General features: G+C 39.4%; 3 protein-coding genes across 6 annotated transcripts; 2 read left to right on the forward strand and 1 right to left on the reverse strand.

Annotated features, from left to right (window-relative positions):
- Positions 1–5,407: 5,407 nt before the first annotated feature.
- On the forward strand, positions 5,408–15,817 carry LOC124429218 (microtubule-associated protein 2). Of its 3 annotated transcripts, none has more exons than XM_046974207.1 (9): positions 5,408–5,556; positions 7,118–9,584; positions 9,901–9,941; positions 10,014–10,197; positions 10,283–10,491; positions 10,729–10,914; positions 11,751–11,795; positions 12,528–12,689; positions 13,190–15,817. In XM_046974207.1, exons 1-9 carry the CDS (start codon positions 5,503–5,505, stop codon positions 13,268–13,270), a joined length of 3,429 nt encoding a protein of 1,142 aa, XP_046830163.1. In that variant the 5' UTR covers positions 5,408–5,502; the 3' UTR covers positions 13,271–15,817. The 3 variants fall into 3 exon arrangements, with proteins under 3 accessions (XP_046830163.1, XP_046830165.1, XP_046830166.1); XM_046974209.1 differs by having other exon boundaries at positions 10,014–10,188; XM_046974210.1 differs by lacking the exon at positions 11,751–11,795.
- Positions 15,818–16,323: 506 nt separating this feature from the next.
- LOC124429124 (uncharacterized protein DDB_G0290587-like) lies at positions 16,324–17,201 on the forward strand. Its single transcript, XM_046973983.1, has 2 exons — positions 16,324–16,329; positions 16,440–17,201. Exons 1-2 carry the CDS (start codon positions 16,324–16,326, stop codon positions 17,010–17,012), a joined length of 579 nt encoding a protein of 192 aa, XP_046829939.1. The 3' UTR covers positions 17,013–17,201.
- Positions 17,194–20,335, reverse strand: LOC124429224 (cyclin-dependent kinase 2-like). 2 transcript variants are annotated; one of them, XM_046974232.1, is made up of 5 exons: positions 19,985–20,331; positions 18,466–18,661; positions 17,983–18,255; positions 17,643–17,846; positions 17,194–17,504 (listed from the first exon to the last, which is right to left on the reverse strand). In XM_046974232.1, exons 1-5 carry the CDS (start codon positions 20,098–20,100, stop codon positions 17,394–17,396), a joined length of 900 nt encoding a protein of 299 aa, XP_046830188.1. In that variant the 5' UTR covers positions 20,101–20,331; the 3' UTR covers positions 17,194–17,393. The 2 variants fall into 2 exon arrangements, with proteins under 2 accessions (XP_046830188.1, XP_046830187.1); XM_046974231.1 differs by having other exon boundaries at positions 17,194–17,846; positions 19,985–20,335.
- Positions 20,336–20,696: the final 361 nt, after the last annotated feature.

Here is a 20,696-nt window from a genome sequence, read left to right on the forward strand (position 1 = left end):
CGTCGGACGGACCGACGGATAGATAGAACGACGACGTACCTCTTGCCGAAGAAGGACTTCCAGATCTCATACAGTTCTAGTAACCCACGAGACGGCACTCGATTGACAGCATTCTAGAACCTCTTGCGTTTATTACAAAAGAAAGAGAGATTATAGGAGACCTAGATATCATCCTGAGTTTTCCAGGTAAGCTTGCACAAAGCTTTTATCGGTGCTCACGATTCTTCTCGAGTAATCGTCCTTTTTCCGGTTCGTCAAAACGAGATCGATGTGAAAACGGAAGAGGAGTAGAGAGCATCTACCGGGTGGATACTCGTGACGTGTCAATAAGTACGATCGTTCTAACACATTACGATATTTTTGCAAATTTCTTTTCCAACAGCAGCGATTCCAAGAGAAATTCTCTGTATTTTAATGTCCCGCGTTATTGCGTATTCTTTCTGCTCGTCTGAACACAGAAAATTTGTTCGTGCCCTTAAAATCATACTTCGTACGGTAGCGTGCACCGGAGTGAAATGAGGTCGTAGGTCAGAGCCCTACTTAAGCGTACGTCGTAGATAGTCAGAAAGATTATTTAACGTCGTGAAAGTGAATATCGAATCTTTTGTCGAATCGAGAATCGAACATATCACGAAATACATACGTATCGTTGTTCGCGACCGAGCAAAAATGTCGTCCCGAAGACAATATCGTGATCGTTAACGAGACGATCGTTCGCGGATCGTTAGATCTTTAGTCATTGTAAAATTGCTGCTCGATTTAGTACCTGTCATGGCTGAATAAGATATAACGCCACTTATGCAACTCCTTACTATTTGCTACGTAGGTATCCTCTCCAGGCGTCCTTAAAATAAAATCCCTGGTCGTGTTTTATAACCAACCAACTAGACCAATAGTCAAATTAATTCTTCTTCTCCTCCTTCCTCGTCGGCAATCGTCAGTGCATTACTTGAACGAGCACTCGCACGAATTCGACTTGCACATAGGTATTTAGCGCTTCGGCACTCATCACGCGCAGTAGCAGCCGTTAATTATTGTAGATCGTTAGATCGTTTGCTCAGACAGCGATCAATTCGATTCCAATTAAAATGAAAATCATTATTAATTCGTCATAGACTCCATCTCCGGTCACTCGTTGAAATTCGTGAAGTAAGCTGACATTAGATACTATCCTATATAACATGCCCAACCTGACCTATTTCTTTGATCGTATTCATTTTCATTCGTTGCAAAACGTTTACTATTCCAACGATTAATATAACAAGTCGAAGGCGAAAGTTCGCGAAAGGTAAGGCCTATTGTACGAGCCAATTCCATCGATGACACTAGACATCGGACGAGTAGATGATAAAAGAATAAGTCAGAGCGAAGAAAGTAGGATAGAGGAGAAAACAGCGGACGTCAGTGAGGACGTCCATGACCGGAGACGGTGTGCCGAGGGTATGACGCTTTGAAGAAAGAAAAAGGAAGAAAAAAGATTTTACCGATAGTTAATAAATAAAGATGGATGGATGGCGTGCGATGTGTTAATACAGTTTGTTCGTGCGCCCTCGTGATTACTATCTCGATGCTCTCGAGATCGTTAGAGTTATAGAAATTTCCTATATTTTTTCTCCCTATTCGCTCCTAGAAGACAACGTAGACGATACATTTCAGTCTCTTTACATTTCACGTTATTTACGTGTCATTTCAAAAGGCGCAGCCTCTAAAATCGAGCTAATGGATTAACCTAAAGGAAATAAACCAACGATGCGGTATCGGATAAACATAGCCACGTGACAATAGGACATCGCCATTGCGGACCGTCGCCGCAGGTGACTCGAAGATGTTGCTCCTCGATAAAACGACATTGCCTGCCCGCACACGGGTGCTTCGCCCTTATCTGTCGTTAACCTCGATCTGCTCGTACGTTTTGCTCGCTCGATACAAGTTATGAATTCTGAGAGAGAATTCATCAGACGTGGACTCTCTTCGTCAATATGAAAATTATTCTTCTTGGATTTCTTTTGGTTCCTCAAGTAATGACAGAATAATACATACTCGCAATGCATGACCATTGTGACTCTACGTGTCACAACATATAGCCCTTTTATCTTCCTTCATTTTTCTTTCCTTTTACATTTGAAGTATCGATTGTGTCGCGTTATTAGTTGCCCGCATTCGACGATATACGAGTTAGCGACGAGCCAACCACTTTCGTTCGATATAATTCCTCCTGTTTCGACGATTTCTTATGGACGTTAACAATGATCCCTCTAATCGTTCGTATTTCTAATGATTCTGAAAATAGAAACAATTATGAGAGAGAGAGAGAGAGAGAGAGAGAGAGAGAGAGAGGAAGATAAAATAGGTTGGAAGGAGCGAGCGCAAAAAATCGCTAATCCACGCTATCGTAAATTCTCTAACCTATATATCGACGCCTATATATCGTAACTCAACGTGTCGTCACAAACGTTATCGATTCAGTTCGTTCGAAATAAGCCACAAAAGTGCAATAGGCAAGACTCCTCTCCTCTAGTGAAATTAATCCCGTAGAAAGTCCCGTAGTCGATTATCTTCGACGGTAATCCAATCGGATTTTTTGCCATTTCTCTTATAAATTCCTTATCGCTTTATCGTCCGTTGGATACGAATACGCAGAAATCTAAGAAGCTGAGAAATAATACTGCCTCTCGATCTCAACTTAACTAGCCGGTAAATTGGCTTGTTTCCATAACGTGCAAACAAAATCGATAAAAACTTTACTCGTCGTTCCTTTCACAATCGTTCCCTTGTTTCTTTTTCTTTCCCCCCCCCCCCCCACCTTATAAAACAATCTCTTTAATAAAGGATCTTCTGGGTAGTCCGCAATCTATCTAGATTAATTTCGATCGAATCAAATCCGTTATTGGCAAAAGCTTTCAGTTGTCGTTCTTTCTTCGTTGTCCTTTTCTTTCTTTTCCCGGAAGCCTCGCAAAGCGTGAACGCGTTAATTTCCCATATTAGATACGAGAGCATGAGCCGTAGTATGCATCAATGTATGCATATAAACGACGGAATTGAATACACTCTCACCGAGGTCGGATCAATAACTCCAGGAATGGGCAGTTGCCCACTGTACTCGTACAATGCCAACGGAGCGTGCACGGCCCGTTTCTGCTTTTCCGACGGAAATAAGAGCGGAAGTTTAGGACGTGCCGAAGGCTAGCACCACCGATGTCTTATGACATGAAGAGATATGTTCCTTTGAAAGTAAACGCGTCGGATGAGAATATAAGCTAAATTTTTAGACTTTAAGATAATATCGGCAGGCAGAAGAGATCGGAGAAAAAATTTCTTTTGTCAAATATCCCGAGGCAAGTTTTATTGTAGAGATAATAAATGAGAAATAATATGCGGTTATAATAATATTCCATAATTTATTTACTCGCGCGATAAAATTCCTAATAAAATTCCTGGTTTCGCGCGAACCGCATTAGACGATGAGTCACCATAATGTTAGTCCTAACACGGAGAGCTCGAACGAAGCTCACACCTCGTAGATTCCATATTTCCAGAAGTCGTCCAAGCGTGCGCAAACGCAATGTCAAAACGATAAGGATCAAGAAGGTGCGTCGACGCGACTTATTCAAACTAGTTTTCAATTTTTATTCGTTCGAGTGTTCCAATGAAACACGGAAAGGAAAGAAAAAAAGGAAAACGAAAATAAGATTGGGGTCCGAGGATCGGCTCGATAAAAATACAAGAACGTCTGAAGGTTAACGCTTTATCGCGATCGAACGAGCTACATTAAAGCAACGCATTTCTTTTTTACATTACAAAGCGCTACCCTTTATCTAGAATGAAAAAGTTTCGATTGTGGGACTATTAAGATCCGTGGTAAATAGTCGTTTAAAAAAACGACTACTACTTTGTGCCCCGTAGGTACATTTAAGTAATTAGTTTCAGTCCGCGAACTTGTCACACTTTTTATACACTAATTTATTTCGCGCAAATCTGTCCCTATGGCCGTACGTTCTTCTATATGCATGTACATACGTATAATAATTATAGAAACTGTGCCCAGTGTTATTTTAAATCGAAAACACGAACTTGGATTCCGAGATGTCTATATGTTTGTATTTGCCAAGGTCAATCGCCGGTAGTAAGACTATAACGCAATCTCTCATTGTGCCAAGCTGGTTATGACGGTTCGCGTGTCTTCCTCCGTTTACATTTTACCCCCTTAGCCGTCTGTGCTTTCCGTTTCTTGTAACTCGTTAAGAACGCGCGGCAGTTTAACCGGCCACAAGCGATATTTACCATGCAAGGTGCAAGCGCCCACAAAACGACCCCTCGGAGTTACGATGCCCCTAGTAAATGTTCGTAAAACCTTTCGAAGTGCGTTCCAAAACTCGCATCTAATTATTCGTAAAATTTCATGAGAGTTCCGGGAGAATTCCGTCAGTGTCCGATCTATTGAAATTTATTCTATCGATCGGGCAATCTTCTTTAAAATCCACAATGGTTTTAAGTACTGGCTGCATTTTCCGACGGTAAATACTTATCATTGATTGGTCAATGATTGACGATGAACAAATTGGCATTTGACATCACGCAATTCCTAAATATTCGTTAAAAACGAAAATTCTGAACGTCTGATCTCTACGTTGGCGGATAAATTACTGTCATTGGTATACATACGTTATTTTACAGTAGTGACGTCACCTCTAATAACAGAAAAAAGATGTCGCAGAATAGGTGAAGCATGTAAAAATTGTATTTAATTGATATCGCCGTCACAACAAGAGTATTGTCGGTCGTAAGAGCACGTAATACCGAGAGAAGATCCCGTACGTAGAGTGCGCGTGATAATTTATAATTGACGGTTAACGTCGTTGCACGCATTGTGTAGGTACATATCAAAGTAGGCGCCTATAGCTGTCAGGTATACCGTGTACCTGACTGTCGTGAATTATTCACCGTACTTGCGAGATTTAACTAGCTTTAATGCACGAAACGTACCACGTTTGATACGTCGATACACAAAAGAACAGGAATCTTCCAAGTTGTTAGTTCTTTCTTTTTCTTTTTTTTTTTTTTTTTTTTTTTTTTTTTTTTTGACAAAATGCATATCATCATACAAATTTTATATCCTGGAAATTATGTCATTTGAGAAAAAATAATTGACAGAACTTTATCTCTTTATATTCTTGGAAGAATCCTCAGTAGGGAGCTGAAAATGCTCTTATATATGTATAACATTCATTGATACACGCTGGTAAAAGTTAGACCATCGATATCACAGGATAGGAGCAGGTTCACTGCTCTGCACCACACTTAGAGTATGATTCTATCTACGAAAATGATGTAGCAACGTCATTGGTATATCCTGCACATTGACTCCTATTCTCAGTCCGATCGAGTGACTGTTGTTGATACGCAACAGGTTCTATGGAGGACCATATTATCAGAAGCTACTCAAGAAGATGCTCAAATCGATCTAAAGTCTATCGCACACAACAGGTGTAGGAACAAATCTCAATGGATTCGCAGGAGACGACTAACAATGCGGCTTTGGTTCGCGATGCGAGCACGGTAAGCAGAAGCAATAAAATAAAAAGGCAAGAAGGCAATATTATAATTACGAGAATCATTCAATTACATAGATGAGAGAACTTGATTGTCGTCATATTTTCTCTACTTTATAACCTAACATCAATTGTATTTCCCTTTGTTCTATTACCCACCGGTACCAATGTTAAATGCCCATGTCAACTTTATTTAAGATTATAACCAAGGTCTCCTTACATATCCGAAATTCACCATTAGGGATTTCCTATCGCGAGAGAAAGTTTGTTTGAACGTAATAGCGGCTGGCATGGAGACCGTGTTCATTTGTCAGACAATATTCCTGCCAATATTCCTCTTAACAAGATGAAACGAACGAGAGCGAGCGAGAGAGATAGAGGGAGGGTAATCGAGGTGTACATCGAAGAAAAGGGCTTTCTTGAGTCACGCCAACCTAAAAGGTCTCGACGAAGCGTGATGGATATCGATAGTGTATCTCGACTACGGTCATTCGTGGTTCAATCCCATAACGAAAGCAAAGTTAAGCGGTGGCAGGTACCGTGGAAATATTCCTCGAGACGTCACCGTCGTCTCGTATTATCGAAAGATCGATGAGCTCAGGGCCGATAGAGCGCATCCCAATTTCTCCGCTTTGCACGACCGCCCTTACGATTTTCTCAACTCTCCCGAGCAATTACTAATCTTGAACGAGTGATGCCGTGTAAAATATCGTTTCGAAATAATTGATAGATAGGCTACCTATAGTTGCTAATGGTATAGATAAGATCCTTTTACGAGCGACCGAGAAACAACGTACGTTTTTATATTGAAGGATTTTAAATATATAATTCATTCGATTTACTACTCTCGACTAATGGTAAATCAATGTGTCGACTAATGAAAATATCTTGAAATAATTATGATCACTTACGTGATATATCAATTAAAAATCCCCATATACTCGTTTAACCGTTTGAAAAACGCGAGTGCGCCACAAAATAGAACTATTCTTATTAGTAGTTTTTATATTAGTAATGGGGATGGGAGGAGGGAAAGAAAAAAGACAAAAAGACAAGAGAAACAGTGTTCCGACTTAGGGTACTTATATGTAGGAGAGCGCAACTGCCTCGACAATTGTTATGCTAAAATGACAGGGCCTGGGGGAGCAGATTCGTCAGACTTTTACAATATAGGAACGAAGCGAGGGCAAAAACTTACGGATTAAGGAGCAGCGTGCACATTCGAGTGAATACATATGGGGTCCGTTTACCCTTTCCCCGTATAAGGATACGCGCATGACATGCGTGATGTGGAATATGCGCACGCAACGCCCCAATATTCGAAAGCCTTAAGATCCTCAACAATTAGACCTAGTGCTCAATTGTTTTTCGCCTGCAAAATCGTATAATCGGGTATATTACTTTTTTTCGTCCCTAATCATGGATAAAATAATCCAGCTGGCACATCGATTAAAGAGCTCGAAGTAGCGCGAATTACAAGAATACAAGAAAGCAGACGTTTGCGTTTCTAAATTGCTATAGGGATGTTTCAGTTTCGAATAAATCCGAGATGAAACATTATTCCGTAGGTAAAGCAGAGTGCACCTCTATCGCCAGGCTTACAAGCGAGATCCCAAGTTACATCCATTGGATTTTCAAGACAGCCGCCATACAATGGCCCTATAGGAGGTAACCGTCCTGCAGGACAACACCCTATTCACGGTTTAGAAAGTCACTCGTCCATAGGCCTATCTAGAACAAGCCAAGTTGTGCAACTTCGACCGCACGGGCTTTCACCGAGGCCTCCACCTGGAAACCGAGTCTATCCTCCTGGAAATCCAGTGAATTCGCCAGTCCATTCTCCTAAACAACTTCAAACCAGGCAAAATCCAATAGAAATATCTCAAAATCCAAGATTCGGATCAGCTGCCGTCAGATCGGCAAATCCATCGAGCGGAGGATCGCAACCGATAGGACCCAGACCAAATTATCAGATACAACAAACGAATAAAAGTAACGTCATTGAGCGGAGAACGGAGCAAAGAATCTTGGATTTGTCGGCGCCAGCATCTACTAGTCAACTTCAAGGTAAAAGCTCCAATTCACCGGGACCAGTACGAAACTCGTTGCCCCAAAGACCAAGGAATGATACGTCCTTAAATACAGGAAAAACAAGTCAATTGCCCAATAAAGAGAACAAGCAATCTCTACGACCTCGCATAATTATTGACAAAATGCCGGACTTGGACGAGGAAAAGACCGATCTTGTCCGTGAGAACTCGGTTCAGAAGAGGAAGGCTGACATTCGCAGTGGCGGCGAGAACGATGACGACGATGACGACGTTGTGATGGATAATGAAAAGTCTCCGAGGCAAAATGGCAATGCGATTTCTGATAGCGAGAAGTCACCAAGGTCGGTTGACCTTGCTTTAGCTGCGAATAAAGAGAAATCGCCACAGAGAAATGGCAACGTTGATCGTAACAAGGAACTACCATCGGGTTTTTCCATGGCGTCGGAAATGCAAGGGAAAAGTGAGGATACCGGTAGGTCGGTAACTCGGCCAGGAACAGCTACGATCGAGGCCAAGCCGGAAAGAAAATCTTTCGAACAAATGATCGTCCCTAAAAACGACAACGAGCAGTCGGAAAAAGAAACTCCATTGGTCAAGTTGGAGGATAGAACGACGATTAAAAATGATTCTATCGACGATAAATCTGTTTTCGCTAAAAATGAGAAAATTGTTGACATTAAAGAGAAAGGAAATTATGGGAATGGATCTTCCAATGAATCTTCTGCATCAAGAAAAATAGAATGCGCAATTGAGGAGACGAAAAATAATAAACATTCGTTGATTGAGGAAGTAAAGGCTAATGAAAATAAGCATGATAAAATGGAAGGCGAATCGAAGGGAAAGAAAATTGAAAAGGATCAAGTCAATCAAGTATTTACGAAAGATGATTCCGATAAGTCTCCCACTAGTCCCTCATTGAACGCCGCACATTCTCCGGTCAGTCAGAATGATAAGAATGATTCTACCCTGAGCAACGACAAAACTGAAGAAGGCAAATGTGAAGAAAAGGCAATATGCCCGTCAAACAATTCAATTTCGCAGAATTTAGATGAAATACCTAGAACATCGCCTAGAAAGTCACCATCGCCGGATATTATAAAAGAGAAGAAGCGGCAAACTCCTCCGATACAAAGTCCATCGAAAATTCTAACCCCAGCTGATCCTGAAGAAGCATCGAAAATATCGTCAAAGTCTCCATCACCGTCGGACGTCATTAGAGACGACAAACTTCGACAGCCTTTAAACGATCCATCCATTCGATCTGTCGAACAAACTCAAGGAGGGAAGTCCCTGCCTATCTCTATTCCTCCCTCTCTCTCTCCCTCGCCCTCGCCCTCGCCCTCGCCCTCGCCCTCTCCCTCGCCCTCGCCCTCGCCCTCGCCCGACGTCGTAATGGAAGATAAAAGAAAATTAACTGCGAGTCCATCGAATAATTTAACGATGCAAAGCCTGGAGCAAGACTCGAAGACTCCGTCGAAATCCTCCGATATCTCTAGAGCGTCCACGCCGACGGTCGTAGACGCACAGACAGAAAATAAGACAGAAAGTATAAGTCCAGAGAGATCAAGTAGACCTACGTCAGCACTTTCGAAAGATTCTATTTTAGAGAAACAGCCGACCGCAATATCGTCGACATCCCATTCCTTTGACCATGACAAGTTGCCTGTACCAGAGTCCTTACCCACACCACCGAGATCACCCCAGGAAGGTGTAAAAGGTTTCGATAATGGACAGAGAAGATCTTTGTCCTCTCCTGGTTCACCGAAATCACCGAGATCACCGAAATCGGCGATCAGTATGAAACCTATCGAGGGCGAAAAGAAAAAAACCACATTTGCTGAGGATTCGATCGTTAAGAAGGACGAAAACGTGGTGGAAAAGAGTGAGGCTTCCTCGCGAGAGACCTCGAAACCGACAACGCCCACTGGAAAGCCACGACGTGTAGAAACGCCCGTGAAATTGCAGAACGAGAAAGAAAATAAAGGTTTCGACAAAATAATGTACTTGCACCAATTACCATTAAAGAAGTTCGAAATGTTTTGCCATTTATTGATGAGCCTGCAGTGAAGTTTTTAATAGATACGCTTATTTTTCTCTCTTATTTCGCTTCTACACGAATCTATTAATTTTATCAAATGTTTTGATTTTATTATGACCGGTGTCAACGAGATTTTGCTTCGGTGTTCTCTTTCTAAATTAGATTTCAATCATACAATAGTCTGGCATATAACATGTGCGTGTGCGTGTGCGTCTGCGTGTGTATTGTATCATATCATATCATATCTTTTTACTTTTTACAGAGACTGAAAGTGACAGTAACGATTTAAGCCAACATAACGTTGTAAGTATACGAGTATTTAACTACCCAGATATGAGAGCCAATATGAATTAAGATCATGTTTCTCCATTATAGCCACCAACTACGAATGGAGTGGCAGATTCACCAACAAAGAAATCACCATCAAAGACCAAAGAGAGCGACAAGAGATCAACAGCTGGATCGCCGACGAAATCACCTAGCAAGTCTGCCAAGTCATTGCCAAGAACTCCAGAGACACCGTCGTCGACAGGAAGTCAAGAGAAAAAGAGTATGTCGAGTCCGTTCTTTCTTTCCTTTATGCCTCCTAGACGACAGATCTTCGATGATACAATAATCGTCATTGAATTTTTCTAACGATGCAGAAGTGCCAATGAACAAAATCCAAGTTGGTGCTGCACCGTCGCCGAATTTGAAGACGGTACGATCGAAAATCGGTTCACTAGAGAATGCAAGTTACAAACCAGGTGGTGGAAAAGTTAAAATAGAGAACAGGAAGTTAGACTTTAGCAAGGCACAACCTAAGATTGCCGCGAAGAACGATAAGTACACGCCAAGTGGTGGTGACAAAAAGGTAGGCTCCGTTTCAAAATTCATTGATTGATAAAAACAATTTGACTCTGCAATAGTTTTTACTTTCTGAGATTGCGAGTTAAAACGAATTACACATAACGACTTTATTGACACGTCCATGGTATATCGTCGAGATTTATCTTTATTCTCGATTCGTAAATGTAATGTCAATATAAATTTGGCTTGGTAGGTACGATATTGGCTCCGCCAATCCGTACAATGGTGTTTTTCATTTCAGATATCTCAAATAAAACTTCAATGGAACGCGAAACCTAAAGTGGGTTCTTTGGAAAATGCAACGTACAAGCCCGGCGGCGGTGATAAAAAGATTGAGACAGTGAAATTGGATTTTAAAGACAAAGCAAAGCCAAAAGTTGGCTCGAAAGAAAACGCCAAGCACGTTCCTGGTGGTGGAAGTGTCAAGGTAAAAGATTCCTTTATAAAATATCTATACAAACATTGCCTTGTATCCTCGACGATCGAGATTTTATCAATTTTTGACATTGATCTCAGCATGTCCGTGTTCTCTCTCTCTCTCTCTCTCTCTCTCTCTCTCTCTCTCTCTCTCTCTCTCTCTCTCTAATGCATTTCTCATTATTAAAATTATAATCTAGAAACGTGCCGTTAGTGTTTCTAATGTTTGCATTCCTTTCGTAATAACACAGACCCATAGATCAAGGAAGAAGCGAGTAAAGTATAATCAATCGGATCAAATATATAAATAATACATACCTAAATATATGTACAACGTAGGATAGAGTTAGGTGACACTTGTGTTGGAAGAGGATAATCCTAGATAATAAGAAAAAAAAAAAAAAAAAAAAAAAAAAACAAGAAACTAAGATAAAGAAAAAGAAAATCAAGCGCCGAGGCTTGATGATCCATTTATTCACATTCATATTTGCTACTGTGATTAACAGAATGCTCGCTTCGTTCGTTCGTTCGTTCGTTCGATCAGAAAGAAAAGAGCGATTTCAATAAAATATCTACTTACTTATTCGTGAATGAAACGTTGCATGCGGAATGTAATGTATTTATATGCGACAATAAGGACTTAGTTCCGCGATATCATTGCGATTCGCGATATTATGCGATTAGAGAAAAATAATAAAAAAAGAAAAGAGCAAATAGAAGAATTGTGTTTGAAGCGGCTCATGAATCCTCGTCGTTCGTCGACTAGCCACATTTTCTCTTCCGTATGCATGCGCGTTCGTCCATTTGTCATTAATTAACAAGTCATTGTTATTTCTTGGTGTTCAGTCATCGGCGACGCCACCAAAGACACCGCAGGACACGAATAACGACGTAAGTATATAACGGTCAGCTACGTATCTCTATAAAGTCTCTTCCGCATCTATTCCTATATTTGGGTTCTTTCTCGTCATCCGGTACAAGCACCCCGTATGTCGGATTCTCTTATCGTTATTCAACTTCAAATTCAAATTGTGTGGAGGTAATATTTTTCCGGCAATCGATGGGGTTTTCATCCTATTTTATCATTGTCACGCTAGATCATCGAATCGACTTTATTAGTAATTCTACCTACGGGAAAACGTATGCTCTCTCACAATTAATAAACTTGGATGTCGTGCCTGTCGTTCGTTTATTTCTAATCATAATAAATATTCTTTCGCTGGATATAGGTATATTAACCAGCAAAGTAAGTAAAATTATTGTTTGATCGGAGGAGCTTTAGCATGACGGAGCATGTCCCAGAGTATTCCAAATCCTTTTTCAGAATTATACAAATTACTACATGTTACGCCATATTGACGGTAGTTTCTTTTTGTTTTCTTTTTTTTCTTTTCTTTTTTTTTTTTCTTCAACGGTTATCTTCATTATAGCATATATAGACTTTTTTTCTATTCTTTACGCCATAGATAGAGTAGAGCTTATTTGTGTCGATTGCGTGAACGATTAAATAACATACCTCAGCTCCTTTTCATATGCTTGAACTTTCTTCGATTGCACTTTTGTTCGATCGAAATGAAACAATAATGTAAAATGATTAACGACAGAGGAGAATTATAATTGCAGATACAAACGCAAAAGGTCGATATCAAAGCCGAGAGCAAGGTAGGCTCTCTGGATAATGTCAAGCATAAGCCCGGTGGCGGAGACAAGAAGATCTTCAACGACAAAGATTATCTCAGACAGACAGGCTCGAACGTCGAAAGTCTCTGCGGTAGCGGTTCGCAGGTATGTTGCGTCTTTTTCGTATGAATAATCTCAATTGACAATTCGATTGAAGATCGATTTTCGAGATTCGCACCTCGACTGTCGATCGATAATTCTGTGGCATTAGTTCGAGACAACCGGTGCTTTTTCTTTGTTTTATCAGAGTCCGCACTAGTCACGTCAACTGCTGAACTCGCTTCTCACAGTCGCGCTGCATGTATCTTGTAATTATTTTCCAGCACTCTCAATATCGGCGGCCTTACTAACGCGACAAAAAAAAGAAAAAAAAAAAAAAAAAAAAGAAAAACACTTCGAAGAAGAACGGTATATTATAAAAGCTTTTATAGAATTTTGTTGGCTCGTATATGCCATACGACGTATGTAACTCTCCAATTTCCAAATGTGTGTCGGGGTCGCGGACGATGGAAAGAATTAGCGCCTTGAGATATGCGTTTTGAGGAATGACTTATCAGGGGGGCTCGGTTCCTTCTCTAATTCTGATACGTGTCTTGTGCCCGCAGAGCCCCATACCCTCCGGCGCGATCACCGACGGCAAGAACGGCCTGCCAACTTCGGACGAGAACCTCAACCAGGAATGCTAGCTCTCACGAAAACTCGACCGATAACTCTGCTCTTAAACTTCGTCACAATTTACGTATAACTCACGTTTACCTTTTCCTTCATCTACGAGAATCCCCAAAAATACATCCCCACTACAAGGGACTCTTTCAAGAGACGATACTAAGCGTTTAGGGCACCATTCTTAATTATCACAGCGGAATCATCGTCCGTACGATGCTCGCGTGAATATCTTTTTCTGTAAGGACTCGTCATTGTCGATTTTGCGATAAACGAACAATCGCCTCGTTTTGATTGGAATTTTTCGTTGAAAGCGATATTTTTCTGACTCAAATGTTACACGGCAACGATTGAGATTAGTCCAGCATTTTCTGTCTGCCTCTTTCGACCCCTCCCCCCCTCCCCCCTCCCCCCCCTCTCTCTCTCTCTCTCTCTCTTTCTCTGTGGCGCACGCGCATACACACACCGTATATGATGATAAACACTTGGGTGTATTTAAACGTACATATATAATATTTCTGTATCGTATGAAATATTACATAAGCACGATAAATGACTTATTTCTTAATTCGACGTTTTTATTATTGCGACGTCATTATATATAGTTCACCAGAAACTCTATCGCTTTATATCTTCAAAAAAGAGTATCCTGAAACAGTGAAAATATTCGCCAACGAATATTGATTTATCGATCGTTAAACTCAATGGCTTGGCGTTCATTAAGATGAACTTGGAGATAGAGAAAATTCGATCAAACTTGTTTTTAATCATTGAGAATTGTTCTCATTGGACAAATAAGTTTTTAAATGAGCGTCTATCGATTACCAGAGAAGACCAATCGAAAGGAATATCAAAAAGGAAACTTTTCGTGTTTCAAATTAGTACCCTTTCAAGATGAATTTACATCTTTTTTCTCCCGCATAAACTCAAGACTGTGCCATTGAATGAAAGAAATCAGCGCATCCTTCGCAACATGTAAATTGGCAATGAAGTCTGCACGGTCAGCGTTCTATGATCGTTCATATACTTAGAATAAAGAGAATAGAGAAAGAGAGAAAGATAGACGGAGATACAAAAACGTCCGCATTCCGTACGTATGCCATGTTTATGACGTAACGTGCTTAATTAACATCTTTCTCGTCATCGATCACTTGGTTCCCTCCATCGCGTCGTATCGCATTTTCGTATCGAGTTCGAGTATGCGTCATATCTTTTATCACTAACAAGGGAGCCATTATAACAAGAAAAAGAACCATTTTTTCCTTGTTTGTTTCCTTCTTTAATCCAACATCTCCAAAGAAATCTCTTGTAAAGAAAAAGAAAAAAATACGAATTATGGTCGATGTGCGAAGCATAAAAATTGTATACGAAAATGTTAATGTCATAATTAACGTAGACCGTCGTATCGTATTTTTAAACGGAAGGATCCGAATCAAGGATTGCAACTGGACAATTGATTGACATCGTATAATTCTTCCAAATTTAAAATACCTATAGGCACATGTATCTTTTTTCTTTCTTTTTTCTAATTTTCTATGGTACGGCATAGCAGAAAAATTTTTCATTATGATCGTGAGTGTGTAAGGTAAACGTTTCGTTTCATCATTGATATAACGAAGTTTATTTGGTAGCTCGTTAAAAAAAGAAAATAAAGGTAGCGGTAGAAGAGAGATCATTAGGGATTAGATTGAGCGATTTATGATATTATTATTCTCCGTAGAATCCCCACGTTCCCCATCGATCGTCGATTTTATTCCGAATTGGTCGAATCATTGAGAAACAAGACTATAATATTCGCACGTATCGGACAGACCGCTTTCATCGGTTTCGATAAAGTGAAAAGTGTCTGATTGGAGTGAGTTCTGAGGCGAAGAAAAACGAGGCTTCGCAGCCGCGTAGTACGTGTACGAGGTATAATATTGTAAACGAGGAGGATTAATTCTGGATCGTTTAGTACATCGAACTCGTTTCAGATTGTATCTAAATGATATAGAGAGTACGAGATATTTGTAATCGTTACTGTAGATACGTAAACTATATTGCTATTCGTTGCACTCACCAATATAACAATAAATCTATCGCTAGAAAATAATACAATTATCTCGATAATTAAGATTAATCGTCAGAGTATGCTATTATGGAGAAGGAACGGAAAGGAAAAGAAAAGGAGATAAACGAAAGCATCTTGTTTGTCGTCTTCACTTTTAGGACGTTTCATGCAATTTACACGTCGCTAGAAAATACATGTATGTAATATTACACATTATACTATATTGCCTCCATACTGACTACTGTGTACCTCGATTCGATTAACATCCGAATATTTCGCAATAACAAGGAAGAAAAGAATAAAAAGAAAAAAGAAAAAAAAAAGAAAAAAAAAAGAAAAAAAAAGAAAAAAAAAAAAAGAAAAAACAGATAATGCAAAAAAAGAACAACTAATCTTAGGTTCTCATAATTTTCACAAGTTACCACTTCGTACGAGCGCAATTGTGCAATGACTGTCCGGTATATCTTTTTCAGGAGGTTCATGCTGGAATATCGCAATAATATTTTTGTTTTTAAATTTACATTGTCTTTATCATTTGTCACCTCCACGTTCGATCCCAAGCGCATTAGTGGTCGACCCTGTTGCATACGAGACGACAAAAGAACCAAGATGTGTCTCTTAAAGAACATTGCGGAAATAATATTGCACAAGGATACATTGGCGTGCGTGCGTGCGTGCGTGCGTGCGTGCGAGCACACACGAAACACACGAGAAACAACAATCCTAACAAATCTAAAGACCACTATGGTCGAGATTAAACGAAAACGTTCTAAGCAATACCCCTTTATCTCTTTTCTCAAACTAATATTCTTAATAGCTTTTAAAACATAGCCTCTAAAACATACCGTAGAAAGAATTTAACCAGATCGCAAGAATATAATACGAGTATATACATATCAGCACAGCGTGTATCCTCACTCTCACGTATATAACACACGTCGGGTTGCGAAGTATCGTGCAGAGCACTCACCGCCACTGTAAATCAAGGTCAGTTTGCACATTCGCTAATCTCGTATATCTCATAATATGGTAGTAAGTTATTGACTTTAATAAATGTATAAATAGTTCATAGCTACATGAACTACTGCGAGTTACGATCAGGCGCATAAGTAAGTCATTTTAAACAAGCATCTTGTATTTAGGTACAATGCATTGCGGAACAAACGGACGGAGAGAAAACACAAACGGCGGCGGCGACGACGACGACGACGACGACGACGACGACGACGACGACGAAGAGTAGCGATCTACCACAGCCTCCGCCATCTACGCCGACTCGAGGGCGCACCATAAGGTCACCCTCTCGCGTGATTACTGCTCAAGCTGTACGCAGTAGCCTGGCTAAGTCACCAACGTCAAATAAAAAGGATGTCCTTTTGGAAAACACGAACGGTACTTCGGTACAGTATGTAGAAAAAGACGAGGAGAAAGGGAAGAAAAATATGCCCGATGAAAAAAGAAGCCCGATCAAGGAGTCCGATCCTTTGAAATTGTCGAAACCTTCGAGCACTCCTCGTCCACCAAATAATCTAAGATTGAAAAACGCTGATAAAACATCTCCGAGAAAGACTTCACCGAACGAGCTGCGTCTTCCTAAATTGACAGCTTCGCCCGTTCACCAAGAAGTCAATAGGTCTGTCTCGGAGACACACTCTGAACTAACTTTACCGAAATTGATCGAATCCTCGATGCAATCTACTCGCGTGGCTCAATGAGTACCGTTATATAAATTTCTCGTGATATAGTAAAAAGAAAAGCGTAGTAGTCGCTTTCGAAGCACGTAACCAGTAAAGTCAATTGTGTAGATTTATTGATTCCCCTTAAATTGATGTCCAATATTTGCTTTCATCCATTATCTTACACAAAGAACGAATAAAATCGTATTAATATACAGCATAGCAGAATATAAATTGTTTATTTAATTTAAACTTTATCAAATATATATTTAAATGAACACTTCGTAGTATATCAAAATTACACCGTCTCCTTAATAAAACATCTCTATAGTATTGTACCTTAATCATTATTTTAAACGATATTGTACATTCTAAATAGGAAATATGGTATTCTGTGAGTCCAAGTGCCATAAATCTATGTCACTTTTTCTTTGGCAAGGGCGGTGGGACTAATTTTACACCGGAAAAATACGGATGATTCAAACCCTTTCTAGCTGTTATCCTCTCATTGGGATCATATATCAAGAGTTTCTGTGGTCGAAAGAACAAAATATTAGCGGTATAATAGATAGTAGAGAGAGAGAGAGAGAGAGAGAGAGAGAGAGAGAGAGAGAGAGAGAGAGAGAGAGAGCAACTCGTCAAATTATCATCAACATCTCGTATACCTACCATGAGTAAGTCTTTGGCTTCGGCATCTAAAGAAGGTACAACTTCGTCCAAATCACACGGCTCCCATCTAGGGAACATTGATTTATAATCACGAAGTTGTGATACACCCGGCCAGATAGTTTCATCTGGCGTTCCAAGTGTACGAAATATTCTAAACAATTGATCTATCTCAGAATCACCTGGGAAGAGTGCTCTTCTGGTAGCCTGTAAGAAGGAAAAAAAAAAGAAAAAAGAAAAAAAAAAAAAAAAAACGAAACAAAACAAAAACAAAATAAGATGATAATTAGAGCACATTAAAATCTAGATTGTGTAGATATTGTTATTTCCATATCTTACAAACCATTTCTGCAAAAATGCAACCAAGGCTCCATATGTCCACTGCACTTGAATATAGCTTAGTTCCTAACAGAATCTCTGGTGCACGATACCAGAGCGTCACTACTTCGTGTGTATACGTTCTTACGGGAATCAAAAAAGTTCTAGCTAGACCAAAGTCAGCTAATTTTATGTAGCCTTCGCGATCAATTAACAGATTTTGTGGTTTCAAGTCTCTATGTAAAATACGATGTAGATGACAAAAAGAAATCGCCTTTAGTAACTGATAGAGATAGCTCTGAAAATAAATATCTCTTTTATGTTCCACGTACTGTGATTTCTATACCCTTTGCGCTGCTTTTAAAATTAATTTTGCTCCAAAGAGCATATAGAACTAAACTGATATTATTGTATTGCTAAATTGATTTATTCTTTTCCTTTCCTTTCCTTCTTCTTTTTTCTTTTTTTTTTTTTCGAAAGAAAAGTAATAGATAAATGTGCCTCCTACCTTCACAAGAGCTTGATCCAGGCCACTTTTTACAGAGTCTAATAGTTTTTTAAGATCCTGTTGGAGAAACTCAAATACAAGATATAAATGCTTATCACCATCCACAACATCAAATAACTGGACAATATTTGGATGGGCAAGTTCCCTCAAGAGCGATATCTCCCTTATAGCGGTCGATGGTACGCCTTCACTTTCCCTGATTCAAATTCATATACCATAATTAAATGAAAAATATTGAAAACTTGATATTATTATGTAGAATTTTCTCTATAAAAAAGTACACGTTCACAGATGAATATCGAATATCAACCTATAGTATAGTAACCCATTTTCTAGCAGTTGCAGTTATAGCAATTATAGGCGAGCATAACACAATGGAACAAGCTGAATAATGTGGTGCTACGACAATATAGTGTAACGTGGCCCCTCCAGATTCAGCTGACCCCAATGTGCATGTTAGCATGTATGTTAGCAATGCGGATAAGCAAAAGACTGGTCAATATGAAGTTGGCCGAGAGTCTGAAAGATAACTTTGTAAGATGCGTGATAATGATGGGTCTTGCGAGGCAAACATAAGAAACTTATTGAAGACTGGATAGCTCGTATACCATTGAAGCAAACTGCTTAAGAAATCATATAAGTGCTTTAGCTTGCATTAGCTTCTTTACATAATATGCATATACATGTGCATATACATGTGCATGTACATGTGCATATACATGTGCATATACATGTGCATATACATGTGCATATACATGTGCATATACATGGCATATACATGGCATATACATGGCATATACATGGCATATACATGGCATATACATGGCATATACATGTGCATATACATGTGCATATACATGGCATATACACGTGCATATAGATGGCATATACACGTGCATATAGATGGCATATACACGTGCATATACATGGCATATACATGTACATAAACATATGTATACGACTTCACGTAAGATGGTGTTTCTTGTTCGAACATAAAAATAACATTCATAGGTACTAATAAAAAAAAATTGCACTGCAAAAAAGTTTAATTTAAATGGGAGTAGGAATCAATCATGTAATATTTCTATTAGCGGCAACATTTTATTCATATTTAAATTAATACCAGTCGATTCAAAGGTTTATATATTCCTCATAGAAAGAATCAATTAGAATCAATTGTAAAAGCATCCTTTTCTGTGTTAGCACGAAAAATTTTCATGGATAAACATTAAATGGAACACAGTGTACTATTAGCTGCTAATGGATTAATCAATAAATCTCGTTGTTCGTGTTATCTCATTGAGAGACTTATCATAAAATTACAATGTTTATATTTACTATTTTGTTGAATGACCTAAAATGAAGCTTTCAATCGACGAAACTACGTTTTCGACGGACAAAGAAAGAGGAATTATTATGGGTTACGAGCATTCCATTATTTGTACAAATCCCTAATATGAAATTAAATCAAAACTGAGTGCTTAGGTGGTATATAAAATAAAGATAATAATCAACATACGTCTCTAAACGAATCTTCTTGAGCGCCACCAATTTGCCGGTCAGCTTATCCTTCGCTTTATATACCACCCCATACGTCCCTTCCCCTATTTTTTCGATCTTGACGAAATTATCCATAACCTCAACGTCACGCTCGACGTCGTCGTTTCCTTGACACGCCGTCGTTGTGTCTTACTTTCGTTGACGGTATTATTTTGAATAATCTCGTTCTTAGATTTGCTCGACGATTAACAACGCCGAATTAAGATCGCGAAATACTCGGCTGTCGGCCGAGCCGTCCTTTATTGTTGTTGGTGTTTATCAACAACGAAAGAGTGCCGCCACAAACGGCAGAGCGCCTTCCAGCGCGTAATTTTAGGCGTGTGCGCAATAGCGACGTAGTATATCTATGTTAGACAAAATTAGTAAATTGATCTAATTTGAAATAAGAAAGGAGAGAAAAGAAAAAAAAGGAACGATTTCTTCTTATTTCGTTAACATCTAAATTAATCCTTTATTATAGCATAACCATAAGTTGGATTTTCTTTTATCATATTACGACGTGTTAGCGATCGGATCGCTATTAATTAAATAAAGGCTCCGAATTTGCCGCCAAAGTAGATCCAGAGTTACCAACTACTAGTTTTAATGCTCCCTCCTAGTTACTATCCCGGCCCGCTTAGTTACTACTTACTAGTCACATCACTTTCTAAAAGTTGGAGCCTTATCAGCTG

The sequence above is a fragment of the Vespa crabro genome, chromosome 14 (genome assembly GCF_910589235.1).
Source record: "Vespa crabro chromosome 14, iyVesCrab1.2, whole genome shotgun sequence".
Taxonomy (NCBI): Eukaryota; Metazoa; Arthropoda; class Insecta; order Hymenoptera; family Vespidae; genus Vespa; species Vespa crabro.

Bases quoted from the DNA above. Each gene is read 5' to 3' on its own strand.
- LOC124429218 (XM_046974207.1), top strand. From the start codon at position 5,503: ATGGATTCGCAGGAGACGACTAACAATGCGGCTTTGGTTCGCGATGCG. The intron at 5,557-7,117 runs GTAAGCAGAAGC...ATTATTCCGTAG, and splicing joins TGGTTCGCGATGCGAGCACG to GTAAAGCAGAGTGCACCTCT. The intron at 10,198-10,282 runs GTCCGTTCTTTC...CTAACGATGCAG, and splicing joins AGAGAAAAAGAGTATGTCGA to AAGTGCCAATGAACAAAATC.
- LOC124429224 (XM_046974231.1), bottom strand. From the start codon at position 20,100: ATGGATAATTTCGTCAAGATCGAAAAAATAGGGGAAGGGACGTATGGG. The intron at 18,662-19,984 runs GTATGTTGATTA...AATTTGAATCAG, and splicing joins AAGAAGATTCGTTTAGAGAC to GGAAAGTGAAGGCGTACCAT. The intron at 18,256-18,465 runs GTAGGAGGCACA...ATTTATTTTCAG, and splicing joins TGGATCAAGCTCTTGTGAAG to AGCTATCTCTATCAGTTACT.